Source organism: Thamnophis sirtalis, unplaced genomic scaffold (genome assembly GCF_051295495.1).
Source record: "Thamnophis sirtalis isolate CommonGarterSnake01/CBP01778 unplaced genomic scaffold, rThaSir2_p1.2 scaffold_2, whole genome shotgun sequence".
In the NCBI taxonomy this organism is placed as follows: Eukaryota; Metazoa; Chordata; class Lepidosauria; order Squamata; family Natricidae; genus Thamnophis; species Thamnophis sirtalis.
The window spans coordinates 165,387,139-165,402,181 of NW_028261382.1; the positions used below are offsets into that span (position 1 = coordinate 165,387,139).

The 15,043-nt window shown below is 41.5% G+C and overlaps 1 protein-coding gene across 1 annotated transcript in view; it reads left to right on the forward strand.

The window, feature by feature from the left end:
• Positions 1-15,043, forward strand: part of GPLD1 (glycosylphosphatidylinositol specific phospholipase D1) — a 40,981-nt gene that overhangs the window by 19,552 nt on the left and 6,386 nt on the right. The window contains exons 14-20 of the mRNA XM_087707375.1: positions 4,951-5,137; positions 6,262-6,372; positions 7,706-7,780; positions 8,258-8,414; positions 9,289-9,430; positions 13,684-13,786; positions 14,645-14,738. Of these exons, the coding sequence (XP_087563501.1) occupies positions 4,951-5,137; positions 6,262-6,372; positions 7,706-7,780; positions 8,258-8,414; positions 9,289-9,430; positions 13,684-13,786; positions 14,645-14,738 (869 nt within the window). The remainder of the gene's footprint in view (positions 1-4,950; positions 5,138-6,261; positions 6,373-7,705; positions 7,781-8,257; positions 8,415-9,288; positions 9,431-13,683; positions 13,787-14,644; positions 14,739-15,043) is intronic.

The window sequence follows — 15,043 nt, forward strand, 5'->3', positions numbered from 1 at the left end:
GCCCCTTCCTCTTCCCTTCTCTCTTCTTCTCCATCAACATTGAAACATGTGATCACCTTTTCTGGTCAGGGCTCAAGCCATGTGGCCCTGTCCAACAGTAAACCATCTTTCCAAGCAGCCTCCATGTCTCCAGTGTCTTCTTCCCCACTTGGAGCTGAACCCAGAAGGACATTTCTCTCAACAATTGGCGACCCACAGATGGGACTCCAAGCTAGCCTAACAAATGGATATGGCCCAGGTAAGCCTCCCATGCCGGCAAAGACCCCATTGAGTCTGTGGGTGGACTTTATCTTGGCCTTAACCATTGGATCTAGGTTTTAAAGGGGTTTTGAGTTTGAGCTCAAAGGCTGCCTGGAAAGAAGGTGAGTACCTTAAAATTTTAATTCTCTAAAGTTTAAATTTTTGTTGTTGTTTCTGTTGCTCTGTGATAATACAGGAAAACTAATTTGGCTACATAAAGGTACTTAAAAGAAAAGGGGAAAATGTTGAGGTTTCTTTTTTTCTCCTGTCTCTTTGTCTCTTTGTCTTCTATGTAACAATGTTTGTTTGTTAAGATTTGTGCCTTCCCTAATTTAACAGATTTGTGCTGGGAATGTAGGATGTGAAAACCTGAGAGTTCTGTTTTTTCCCTTCTTATTTTCTCCTTGTTCTTATGTAAATGTGTGCCTAAGTCTTTGTGCACCCTCAAGGTAATTGTAACTAAGTAATTGTCTTCAATCCAAAAGACAAGGATTTTAAAGTGTTCAAAGAAAGAAAAGAGTAAACTGGCAGAAATTGCCTTCGCTCAGTTTGTTGCCCCCCCCAAAAAAAGTACAGATAAGGTTTTTTTTTCCTTCCTTCCATCCCTTTGCCTTAAAGTAACAACCCAGGAAATGTTTTAAGTTCATTTACAGGAAAAGTTTCATCCTTGCTTCTATCGTGTGTTTAAATGATTTTACCTGTTTATTTCCTTCCTGAAGCATGTGAATCCAAACCCCACTTTGCATCTGTGATATCCCCATAATGTTACCAGTTTATCTGTTTAGTAACTGATGATTTTACCTTTTTTTTTACTCTGCCTGCAAGCTTTCTACCCACCCAGCCCCAAGCCCCTCCCTTACCCTTAATCCCCCAACAATGCCTTTTCTGTGGGGGAGGGAACCTTGTTTTCATGTTTTTCAGGCCTGGAAGATTTACTCTTCAGGTGAGTAAAGTTTTTTCCTTTTGGGGGAAGGAGGAGAGTGTTGCCTTGTGTGTGCGTGTAAAAGATGAAGGAAATTCCTACTAAAGGTTTGCCTTCACCCTGAGTAAAAACCCTCTGCACATTTATCTGGCCAACCTACTCGAAACCTGGCCCCTAGAAGACAGTTTTCATTTAGATTTTGTAACAAATTTGCTGATTTTCTGGCCACCATCAGATGAACTGAAGAGAAATTCTAACTGAGTTTCTTCCCCAAAGCGATTAAAGCCTGACTGAATGGGAAGACCTAGGTAATTGGACTTGATTACTTTGATGTAATGTCTGTTAAAAAAAATTCTTAGGTGTGCATCTAATAACATGTAGAATTGAATTGAATTGATGTTTGATCAGCTAGCTAAATAAAGACATTTGAAGATTTAAAGTGACAGAACCTCCCCCAGGCCTGAAAGTGTTGTTTCATGGTATGTGTGCATGTGTGTGTGTAATCATTTTCAGACCTGGAGGGAAGTTGAGATCTCTTAATAATAGAAAATGGAGCTCATTGGCTTATGTACAGCTCCCTGAAACAATTGTAATAATTGCTTTGTATGAAAGAAAGAATGAAATGGGATATTTTTGTATGTGAAATTAATTTACACAAGCAGCCTGATTGCAGTGCAAATGTATGTCGATGGTAAAAGTTGGTATGAATGTACTTTAATTCCTTTCATATAAAGAAACAGTAAGTTGCAAGGTTGTTTAATGGTATGTGTGTGTATGCTTGTGTGTTATGATTGGTTGGCATGAGCAAGCATGATTGCAGTATGAATGTATATGTCCCCGAAAGTGATAACTGAAGAGATCCAAAGACCTGTGATTGCCTGCGTGCCCCCCCCCTTTTCCCCTCTGGGTCATTCTTTGGAGGGAAGCAGGAGAAATGGGGAGAGTGTGTGTCTGCTCATTTTTTCAGTGAGCGTGTGTAGATACCTGTGAATGCCTCTGCATCCCCCCCCCTTCTTTCCCTCATTCCTTTTTGAGTCATTGAAGGGGGGCTGAAGTTTTCTGCTCATTTTAACTATTTTTTTTCCTCTCTCTTCTGAGAAATTTGGAGTAAATGGGTGACTTGCTCCTTCACCTTTACCTTTTACTGTTATCTTTTCATCTATAAAAGTTATGCAATTACATTTCCTTTTCTGCTCTGAATACAATTTTGACTTTTTCTCTTTTCCTTCTGGAAAATTTTGAGGTTTAAAATGCTTAATTAAACCTATAAACAGAAATGATTTTGAGATATTTTGCTTACATTTGTAAATGTTTTAACATACTTGATGAGAATTTGCTTCCATCTGAATGGAATCTAATATTTTGGAGTGTTGCCTCAAAGTACCTCTTTTTTTAATTGCATTTTTTTTTTAAAAAGCTGTTTTTCTTCCCTTTCTCTTTTACACCTGAGTGCATTTGTAAAAGCTTGTGAGTCAAGGTGCTTTACCCTATGATATTTTGTTTGTTTGTTTGCAACACAAGTTGTTGTCTCTTTTGAGCAACACAAGTTGTTGTCTCTTTTGAAAATTTACTCATCTTACTGCAAAAGTGTTTCAATCATAGAAGCAGTGGGAATGTCCTGTTCCATGACATTTACATCATTTACATTGTCTGCCTTCTGGAATAATGTTTGGATTTCCACATTTGGACAGAATGGGTGAGATTCCACAACATGGGACTATGTCTGTATAGAACTGTATATTTGGCCTCTCTTTTTCTTCACCTAAGACACAAAGGACTGCTAACTCTTGAATTGGCTGCTGGTGATTGCATTCTGATAAAACCTGACATGAGGAGAAAAAACTTACCCAAGCCTGGGACCGACTCTACCAAACCTGACTGACCACTCTTATCAGCAAGCTAAGCTTAATGCCATCCAGCAGATATGAAAGAATGGACTCTGAGATGGAGAAGTAAAGACCAAAAGACTTTCTTTTATCCCCAGAAGACTATAGGGGAGGGTGAAAATTGATCCTAAAGTTTTCTTTCTTTGCTTTCTTCACAGAAATTCATTGTAAGGTTTCTTTTTTGTCTCATTTATATTGTAATCAGTTTAATGTATTCATGTAAGAATTGTATTTTGAGAATGATAGCACAGCAATTCTGAACACCTTGGATTTATGTCTGGTGGGAGGGAAAGTTTGTCCAAAATGTATTCATGTATTTTCTGTATTGTAGAAGCAGCTACACAGAGAGAGAGAGAGAGAGAGAGAGAGAAAAGGAAAAAGAGAGAGAGAGAGAGAAGAGCCTATTCAGAATTAGATTGAAACTATCTCCTCCACACACAGTTTTTGCACATTAGCTAAACTCAATTTGGCCTCATTAAAATAAGAGCCAGGGCAGGTTGAAGAACCATCCCTTTTAAAATGGGCAGCCTGTAACTTAAAGGGAAAGCATGGCTGTGGATAACTTTTAAAATTTCTGCTTATTTAAAACCTGTCTGGAAGCTCATAAAAAGTGATATCTGATACTAATTGGCATGGAAAATTGGATACTGTAAATTTCTTTCCAGAAATTTGTACCCTCGTTGCTAGACCTTCATGGTTGAAAGCTATCTGGGAGCCACTGAAGAGATCCTTCTAGTGTCTCTCTCAATGCTTTTTCATCAGATCTCCCTGATCTGACCAATTTTAATCATTTGTCAAACACATCTGCATTCCACTCACATGTTTTGAAGAAAAAACAAAAGGAAGGGGAGTATGTGGGAAATTTAATCTGACAAATTGCTGTCTTCAAATTGATGAAACTGGCAAGGTAGTGGCCGATCTCACCGCGGACTTGCGGAAATTGGTTCACGTACCCATGCAAAAGTGGACAGGATTAATGGATGATGCAGGCTTCCTGGGAGGAATTTTTCGCAATTGGAAACAAGCCGCCTTCATGGCAGGCATGGCGCTCCTAGGGTTTCTCCTTTTACCCTGCTTAATCCCAGTGATCCGAATCATCATTCAATCCACAGTAGAAAGTATGACACAGGACAAAAACATTAACACAGCAATCTTTGATTCGCAACACAAAGCCCTACTGACAGCATTCTCTGATGAAGACCCAGAGAAAAACGATACTCCCTTCCGACTTCTCAAAATTTAAAACAAAAGGAGGAGATGTTGCGATATACGTGCAGGTATGCATCTGCCATACTGTAACACGTATAGAACAGAAGCAATAATTAACCATATGATTAAATCAGTAAACTAAAAGCAATAATTGGCCATATGATTAGATCAGTAAGACAAACTGTCCAACTCCAAGCGTTGATTAAATCAGTACCCTTAACACTAAGCAGATCAGCAACCACAGACTTGTAACTAAGCGTTGATTAAATCAGGGGTTACAACTGTTTAACTCTCAAACATTAATTAAGCATTGGATGTTTGCATGATGATAAAAGGTTTATTGACTATGAGTGTTCTTCGAGTCTACATGAGTAAATGAGTTACCATATGCTGTAAGCTTGCACAATCATGATTGGTCCCCATTGGCTATGTGAATCCACCCCTCCCTTGTGTATGCTCAATAAAAAAGGACCCCCAGACTTCGTTCTGGGTCGGTTTCGTCCCGAAGGAAATTCGTGTCCGAGTCTTCTTTCCTCATTGGCTTCATGAACCACCCGCGGAGAAATCGCAGGCGACAACGGGAGGCTCCGCCCACCTGCCTGGATGCTTCTGTGCATGCGCAGAAGTGTTGTGCCGGTAGTAAAACAAAATGGCAACCCACCACTGATTGGCACCATCTTCTTTCATATGCAGGGCTATGACTTCAGCTGACCTAAATCAGGATGGATATGATGACCTGGTGGTTGGAGCACCAGGTTACAGCCGGCTTGGACACATTCAGTTGGGACGTGTCTATATTGTTTATGGTAACGAATCAGGTTTGCCTCATTCCAACCTGGACCTTGATCAAGAAGCAGATGAAATACTAGAAGGCACTAAGGTAGCAAAACAAGTCGAATGTGGACAATTAAATATATTTTGTTTTTATTTTGGATCACTAGTTCCGTTATTATTTTCTTCAGTAATTGCATTAATGTGGCTTCTCTTGTAACTAACTGAAACTAGACTAGATTAGATTTAATGAATTTATAGGCCACCCAATTCCGAAGGACTCCGGGCGGCTTACAACAAATACATTTTAAAAATAGAAAAGTTAAAAACAAAGAAACATAGATTAAAAAATAAGCCACAACATACACCCAGTCTAATCGGGGCTGGACCTCAGTCATGAAATCAACAGCCTGGGGCCTGCCGGAATAGCCAGGTCTTAATAGCCTTTCAGAAGGCCATGAGAGTGGGTAGGGTCCGGATCTCTGGGGGCAGTTCATTCCATAGGGTCGGAACGGACTATTGTCTAAGCCTTTCCTTTTAGATGTGTAGAAACTACAGCAATCAGATTTTCCAGCCACTGTGACCTCTGTATGCTCCATCTGTAGGGCACAAGGTTGAGGAAGGCTGTATATTAATTGCTACCAAAATCAAATAATTGGGAGCCTTACACCAGGCTCACAAAGGATACTACATTTGCTCATTGTTTTTGTCTTTTACATGGCTTGTTCAGGCAATATTTTTAAATTTATAAACCATTTCATAGAAATGAAATGAACAGAAAAACTAAAGGAATACAAATGCTAGGAACATGCTCATAAGGATTAACAGCTTAAATAAATTCTGTACAGCTGGCAAACAATAGAGCTGTTGTTCTTTTGGTAATTGTGAACAGAGTTCACTGGTGATTTAAATTAAATTTGCAGTAAGGAATAAAAGGACTTATACTTAAAGAAACAAAAATTAACAGATGACACTGAGTTTAATACAGCATCAATCAAATCCATTTAGCTCTTAATGCTCCCTACTTAATGAGTTAAAGAATAACTCGTCATAACTTGTTATTACTGAAATTGCATTGAAAAAAGAACACTACCCAAATGGGTGTATTATCTGAATATGTCTTCTTATTAAAATAGCTTTGGGCTCATGAAATGTGTGTGGGTGTGCGCACCTGCATGCATATAAATGCCTGTATATCTGTGTGATGAATATGCCTGTCTGCCTTCTATCTAGCCTTCAGGAAGATTTGGTTCAGCCATAGCAATTCTGGACTTCAATGTGGATGGAATATTGGATCTTGCAGTAGGAGCCCCATCCCTAGGAGCCCAGGAGCTTAGTTACAGGGTAGGAAACTGTAAAATCTCTCTCTCTCTCTCTCTCTCTCTCTCTCTTTCTCTCTCTCTTTCTCTTTCTCTTTCTCTTTCTCTCTCCCTTCCTCCGTCCCTCCCTCCCCCTCTCCCTCCCTCTCCCTCTCTCTTCCTCCCTCCCCTTCTCCCTCCCTCTCCCCCTCTGTGTGTCTCTGTGTGTGTGTGTTCCAGCATAACTCTGGAATGCCTTCAGCAATTTCAATCAAACTTGGTACACAGATGACTTACTCTCTGGAAAAAAAATACTGTAGGGGTAAGATACCCCAACAGCCCGGGGGCGGGGGTTGTTCTGTTAAGATACAGCCTGTTGTGCCTTAAAATGGCTTCTACTGTACAACCAGACATTACGTTTGGTCCAGACATTTCCCACCTATAACTAAATACCCAGGCAATGCCGGATTACCAGCTAGTGCTAACATGAAATATAGTTAGTTTGGTGTAGTAGCCCTAGAAAGCAGGAGACTGTGAGTTCCCTTAGGCATAAAAGGCAGCTGGGTGATCTCAAGCCAGTCGTTTTCTTTAAGTCCCACCCACTTCTCAGAGTTTTATTGTGAGGAACTAGGAGGAGGGAGCATTATGCAGGCTGCTTTCGGTTGTATAAATATAGGTGAGTTATAAAAATAATAGTAAGTTTGCTAATTAGGATGCATTTAATGCTGCCTTGCTATTTTGATTGCCTGAAATTAAAAAAAAATGATGGGAATTAATGTATTGACCATCTTAGAATTCATCAACATGTAGTTCTCACTTAGCAGCTGCCTTGTTTAATGACCATTCACAGTTATAACGGTGAAGAAAAAGAAAACCTTGTGACCGATCCTTGCATTTGCATAGCATAGCTGCCCAGAGTCTCCTTTTGGTGAGATGGACAGAAAATAAATACAATAAAATAAAAAAAACCATTCAGTCTGTAAAAAAAATAAGTAATTTTTCAGGTCTGTAAGCAAAGCTGAAATAAGATCATAAGTAATTATAGTTTCTCTCAGCAACTGCTTCACTTAAAAATCAAATTTCTGGTCCCAATTGTGGTTACTAAATGAGGACTAGCTGTATTTTATATTGACCCTATTTTATGAATTTATTAGGTTAATCTGGATTACAAAGGTTTGGGTGGTTTTTATAGTCCGATCCCTTTATGTGATTTGCTGCATTTTGACTTGGTATTATGTTTTAATTCAGCTAATTATTAGAAATGCATTTTAATGTGAAAATGAAAAGAATAAAAAAAAACTCTGCCATTGTAATACTTTAAAATCTAAAGCTTTAATTTGGATATATCATTTATTAAAACATTATATTTTCTCATTTAGGGTTCTGTATACATATTTCTTGGCAACAGAGGAGGAGGCTTCCACAGTCTTCCAAATATTACCATAATTTGTCAAGTAAGTTTGCTGATGAAAAGGGAAAGCATGGAATCCGGATTTAAATCCATCTTTTGGTCACAAGCATTTTGAAAATTAATTTCCTGGAAATTCAGCACAATTTTTATTCGGGATGAAGTAATTGATATGTGTCCTTCCTTTAAGCACAATCAACGTATGTACTGTACATTCTTCTTTAATGGGTAAATTTTTAACAGTGTCTCTGTGTGTGCATGTGTATGTGTGTGTATACCTATTCTATAAATAAATTTTACTGAAGAAGCTGTATTCCAGCAATTGAATTGCATGGTTTTTTAAAAAAAAGATCTGGAAATCAAATTATTGACAATTGTGGGTGCTTCATCACTGGAGGTTTTTAAGAAGAGATTGGGCAACCAGTTGTCTGAAAAGTTGTAGGGTCTCCTGCTTGAGGAGGGGGTTGGACTAGAAGACCCCCCAAGGGCACCTTCCAACTCCTTTATTCTGTTACTTTTGCAGGAAATATATTGTAATCTAGGCGGGTCCCTGCTGACAGCTGATGTTGACAGCAATGGAGATAATGACCTAGTGCTTGGTTCCCCATATGCACCTGCTGATGGAATACAAAGAGGATTTGTGGCTTCTTTTTATTCTTCCTCTTACAGAAATGGGCAAAGTAAGTTTGTTTGGGAAATGTTTTTCTTTCCTTAAGTATCCTACATTGGTATTTCCAAATTCTTGCTGAAACCTTGTCAGAATAATACGTCTAGATCAGGGACATGCAGTCACTAGAGGCAAGGGAGGCGGGGTCTCACCAGTCTCCTCAGGGAAAGGAAAGGATTTTAAATAATTTTCTTAAAATAATCAAAGCCAGGGTAGTTGCTACCAGATTTCAAGTCACAGTGGCTTGGTGTCTGCTCTCAGTATTAACTAGGAGGAGGCCAGTGAACTAGGGGCCTCTTTTGCATAAGGAATTTTTCGCCTTTTAAGAGTTAAGCAAGGGGTTAACAAGCAAAGAATTCCTTATGCAAAGGAGGCACGTATTCTCTCGCCTCCTGTAGAGGGCATTTTTAGAGGCTTTTTAGAGTTCTCTGGGAACAACTAGCTCAGTCTGACAGAGCTCTGGCTTTTCAAGAGGGGAGGGCAGGGCAGGGAGAAGCAGAGTTGAAATCGTCTCTGAAACAGCTGGAAAAGGTTCGTGTGTGGGGAGGGGGGAGGAATTCAAAAAGTTTGATCGGAAGGCAGCAGGGGAAGCGGGGAAGGGGTATGGCAGAGGAGCTGCTTTCAAGCCTTTGGAAAATATATCCAATCCAACTTCTGTGTTTGTGTTACTTAGGAACAGAAATTTTGGGGTCAATTGTGGTTGTAAATCAAGGACTGCCTGTATCCATTCTGGTGGGAAATCCTCCTATCTGTATTTATCTACAGGTATATAAAGTAATGGTTCACGCTACACAGTAGGATTGAACAACGCAATGCTTCTTGTATGTAATCTGTTTCAAAAACAAAACTTTCTGATCAGCAGAACAAGTTTTCTCCTTATTTGTCAGGCCTGCTCCTTGTATCAAATGCTGACTGGATGGTAAAAGGAGAAGCAGATTATGGTTGGTTTGGCTCATCACTCAGCAGTGTCCAGCTCCTAAATAAAACCTTGCTGCTTATTGGAAGTCCTTTTGGGAGAAATTGTACAAGGTATATGCATTTATTTCTAAATACTTATGTGTGTGATTGTCTTCTAGGCTTTCTTCACAACCTATCTTCTGTGCTTCCTCACCACAAATCCATGCAGTAGATCAGTGGTGGGATACGACCGGTATGCCCCTGTACCAGGGGTGGGTTTATCGCCCCGTTCCAACCGGTTCGGTTGGAATGGGGCCGGCGGCGTCCTCGTGCACGCACGCATGCATACTAGCATCTGTGCGATGCTCCACCTGCTCCTGGAGGATCGCGCAGGCGCTGTATGCGTCCTGCGCATGCGTGGAAGTGCAGAACTCGTCAAAACCAGGTAAGGACCGTGGGCGGGCGGGTGGGCCCTTCGCCGTTCCCGGAAGTTACTTACTTCCGGGTTCGCCGACCAACCGGTTCGCAGGGACCGCCGCGAACTGGTTGAAACCCACCCCTGCCCTGTACGGGCGTATCGGTGCCTGCTGGGAGCACCAGGTACCATTCCGGTATGGTGCTCCGGAGGGCCCACCCGCTCTCTTTACCTTATTTGAGCCGATCAGAGCTTTCACGCATGCGCACGGAGCGTATGGCGCCTGCGTAACACTCCACCCAGCAGCTGGAGCGTTGCAGGCAGTAAGTACGCATGCACGCGCTGTGCGTGTGCTGCCGCGTGCACATGGTGGACGCCGGGCCCCATTGCAGCATACCGGGATCCGGAACCCACCACTGCAGCAAATCAACAGTTTTCTCTAAAAGTTGATCTGTTACACATAAAAACTCTGATGTTTTAATAATAGTCATTTTCCAAGTACCACCTTGTTTTCTGCAGCTGAATCAGACATATAATTCAAGGCCTCAGGGTCAACTTATATGCCTTAGCTACAGTTCCTAGAAATTTCAAATAATGACCCCAAATTATAGTAATGTGTCAGAAGGGGAACATTATTTATTGCATGTTTGGAAAATAATCATATTTTCATTAAATATAAACATATATAAAATAAAGCCAGTGTCAATTTTACCCTGGCTCTGCACATGACTTTTAGGAATATTTTTCTGGTGTACCATTCAAACACTAAATAAAGGTCTTAGAAGAGGAAAATGGTCCACCTTTGATTTAAACCAAGATTAACCACATAGAGCCTGAAGCAATGTCTATAACTAGGTTTTGCAACTGATTGTATTGTAGAGCGCATATAATAAACCTGTATTAGCTGGTAGATAGTAAGAGCCGTGATGGCACAGTGGTTAGAATGCAGTATTGCTGGCTGATTCTGCTCACTGCCAGCAGTTCGATCCTGATCAGCTCTGAAGTCAGTAAAATGAGAACCCAGATTCTTGTGGTAAATATGCTGATCCTGTAAACTGCTTAGAGAGTGCTGTAAAGCACTATGAAGTGGTATATAACTCTAGTGCTATTGCTATATAATCAGCTGCTTGCAGTTTTTAATACTGGATAAATAATCCATTCATCTGATTCAAAGCAGTGGTGGATTCCTACTGGTTTCTACCTGTTTGGCTGAACCGGTAGTGGTTTGGCAGCCTGGGTCGCTGGAATCGTCAGCGACCCAGGCCTTGCCCCGCCCCCGAATTGGTTCTCCGGTTGGCGCCATAGGTGCCGCCATCTTGTTTTTTGGTTCTGTGCATGCACAGAATAATTTTAATTGCATTGAGCATGCGCGCACAGCGTGCATCAAGCGCGCACATGAGCGAACCAGCAGTAGTGTCGGCTGGAACCCACCCCTGATTGAAAGCACTGTTTCTCTTAAAGTTGTTCAGTAACTATTTTTCTTCCAAAATAAAATGTTCATCATTTTAAAAGTATATGCAGCTTGTTTAGGATCAAGGCCATGAGTCATTTCCTTGTTACAGGTAGAGACCAAGCCTAAATATTGTATTTATTTGAAAGTGAGTTTGCTTTATTTGTCTGTCAACTTTATAACCTGTCTTTCTTTTAACAACTTTAAAGTAGAGTACTGTACAAGTTTTAAATTATGCAATAAAACAGATAAAAGAAAGCAGTCACCTGGGGGCAAATGTAACCATCACATTAACAAAACCCTCTCACAAGGTGCATACTCTCTTAACAGAAAGCAATGTTTCTCAACCGTGGCAACTTTCAGATGTACATATGAATTTCAACATACTGGGGAGTTGCCTAGAGCAATGGTCTCCAACCTTGGAAACTTTAAGACTTGTGGACTTCAACTCCCAGAGTTCCTCAGCCAGCTTTGCTCTGGGAGTTGAACTCTGGGAGTTGAAGTCCACAAGTCTTAAAGTTGCCAAGGTTGGAGACCACTGGCCTAGAGAATTCTGGAGTTGAAGTCCATACATCTGAAAGATGCTAAGGTTGAGAAACACTGAAAAGATTGAAAACACTTGAAATAAATAAGATCTTTAAAGCAGTAGTAGTTAGTTGTAGTTTATTCAATTTGTATGCCGCCCTATTCCCGAGAGACTCAGGGCAGCTAACAACCAAAGGGGGAAGGGGATACAAATAAGAAAATAAAAGACAAACAAATTAAAATACAACTACAGTCGCAACTTCAAGTGGGGCTGAAAATTCATCGGCCCCAGGCCTGCCGGAACAACCAGGTCTTCATGGCTTTGCGGAAAGCCGGAAGGGTGGTGAGGGTCCGGATCTCAATGGGGAGATCGTTCCAGAGGGCTGGAGCAGCCACAGAGAAGGCCCTCCCCCGAGGAGTTGCCAGCCGACACTGGCTGGCAGATGGAATTCGGAGGAGGCCTAATCTGTGGGATCTGATAGGTCTTAGGGAGGTAATTGGCAGGAGGCGGTCTCTCAAGTACCCGGGTCAGATACCATGCAGGGCTTTAAAAGTAACGACTAGCACCTTGAAGCGTGTCCGGAGCCCAATAGGCAGCCAGTGCAGTTCGCGGAGGATAGGTGTAATGTGGGTGTACCGAGGTGCACCCACAATCGCTTGCGTGGCTGCATTCTGGACAAGCTGAAGTCTCCGTATACTCTTCAAGGGCAGCCTTACTCTTCAAAGCTTGTTTAAAGGACAGGAGGATTGGGGCTCTTCAAATCCACAGGGAAGGGAAAATATTATTACAAAGGCAGGCACTGTAACAGCAAGGAATGTTGATTAGGTCCCTGTTTTGCGTTGATGACATGTTTTAAAGATTGAAACTGCAGCATGGCCGCTCTGTCCATGGGAGAGAGGTAAGTCTTGATGGCTAGACTTCATGCCATGAAAGATTTTATAAGCCACAGCTAACACCTTCAATTGCACCTGGAAGCTTACTGATAAACACTACGCAGGTAGTTCAAGCAATGGAGGCGTTATGTGGGGACAGTGAGATACATCCATAACTGCCTTCACTTCTGCATTCTGGATCAGCTACAGCTTTCAAGTGATCTTTAAAGGCAGAGCCATGTACACCATATTACAACAGTCCACGTGTGAGATACTAAAGCATAAGTAACTATAATGAACTCCCAGTCCAGAAAAGGTACATCTGTCAATCTGCCACTTCTGGGAAAAAACCTCCCCAGAGAGTTATAAATCCATTTATAAATCTATCTGCCTTTGGAAGAAACAAGACAATTAAAAGTGGCACTTCAATCACAAGAAAATGAACAATAATCTGGAGGATAATGGGAGTCATAGTCTATGTATTTGGGGACCACTGGTCATATTAACTTGACAAGTTGAGATGAATAGCAGAGTGGCAAAAAACTGAGATTCTGAAATGAAACTGATATTGATGATGATGAGTCTACAGTATGTCTAGCAACTACTATTTTTCCCCCGGTATTGTTCAGTGTTCATCCTAATTGGTTTCTGTTGTGGCTCGGTAGGAGCCTTTGGAGCTACTATCAGACTGACACAGAAATCTCCTGTGAGTGGTTTCAGGATGCTCACAGAACAAGCAGCTGGAGCTCGTTAAGGATCTCCTCTTGTGGATAAAAGACTGATGGTGCCACGCCTTAGTTGCAGAAGTCAACGTCATTTGTTTGTTCGTTAGTTCAGTTCCATTCCTGTTCTAGTTCGTGTTCATGATTCAAAGAAGCACTTGGATAAGTGATTTGCTTTATGTAAACCTGGTTTTCTGTGAGCGTTTGTTTTTGCATTTGCTGTTTAACTTTTTGCTAGATAATTTATCTATGTTTATTTTGGGCTCGCAGCCAGCGAAAGCCGGGAATGATAAAGACATTCCTTTACAAGCTGTGTGTGACTGTCATTTCTGAACGAGCAAGGAGGGGGGTTAGAACAGGTTTCCATTTTTTTTTTTACTATAACCATTTTGTATTCTAGCTTAGGGTGCTATTTCTCTGAACGCAACAAGCAAGCTGTTGGAACAGTATATGGCTATACCCCACCAAACACAAAAAGCTGGTTCACTTTAAGTGGGGACGATGTAAGTCTTTGTGGAGACTCGGGGGTGGGCTTCAAAAATTTCAGCAATGGGCTCTCTACCTGACTGCTAGGTGGGTGTCAATGGTGGGTTCCTATCGGTTCGGACCGGTATGGCCGAACTGGTAGTGGTTTGGTGGCCTAGGTTGCTGGTACAAGCAGCGACCCTGGCTTGCCATACCCCCAAATCGTTTCTCTGGGCGGTGCTATAGGTGCTGCCATTGTTTTTTTCCCCCAGTTCTGTGCATGCGTAGAACAATTTTCATTGCACAAATTTAATTTCTTTTCATTTTTAACATTTTGTGCATGCACAGACCTATTTATGTGCAAATGCGCAAATGCACGGAATACGCACACACAAAATTGTGCATGCACCGAACCAGCAGTAATGCAGGCAGCAACCCATCCCTGGTGGGTGTGGCCTTGTTGGCCTCCTGCACCATGCTGGGGGAGCTGTTTTCACCTTCCCCAGGCTCTGGAGGCTTTCCTTGAGCCTCTGGGCGGGTGAAAACTAACAGGCCCGTTTCCAGCCTTCCATAATTTCTGGGAGGCCCATTTTCCCCCTTCCCCGAACCTTCGCATGGGCCCTGCACTTACCTCGCATCCAAAACGGGCCGCAAGGAGACTCCTGAGAGGAGCGGGTGGGGTGGGAAGGGTTGGACAGGGTGGGCGAGGCCAGCCAAGGGTGGGATTTGGAGGTTCTCTGAACCAGCCATTACATTAATTCTGGGTTCTCCTGAACCGGGGCAAGCCCACCCCTGTGGTGACTTTTGAAATAATTGAAAAAACAAGAACAAGAGAATATTTGATTTCATGAGACTAACTATATATATTTATAAACATTCTTATTATAAACATGCAGGAAAATGGAAAATTTGGTTCAGCTTTGGCAACCGGTTTCCTTTCCATAGAAGGAATCTCCAAGCAAGTACTGATAGTTGGCGCACCAACACAAGGTATGCAATTTGGAACTTGGAACATGACTTGGCAGCATTTTTATTTCAGTAATGAAATAAAAAAATAAGACAGATGATAAAGAAATTCCAGTAGGCAAAGAATCACGATACTGAGTCTAAATTTAGTTATATACAGAGAAAGTTAATTAAAATCCATTCAACTTTTAATATACATGCATTGTTTATATACAATGATTCAGTCCTGTTGTGATGTATGTTGTTTTTATGTTGGGAAATTGAAGCTGTGATATTTTGTCGTTGTTGGTTTCCAGACATGCTGGACATGAAGCGGTATATAAGTCTAC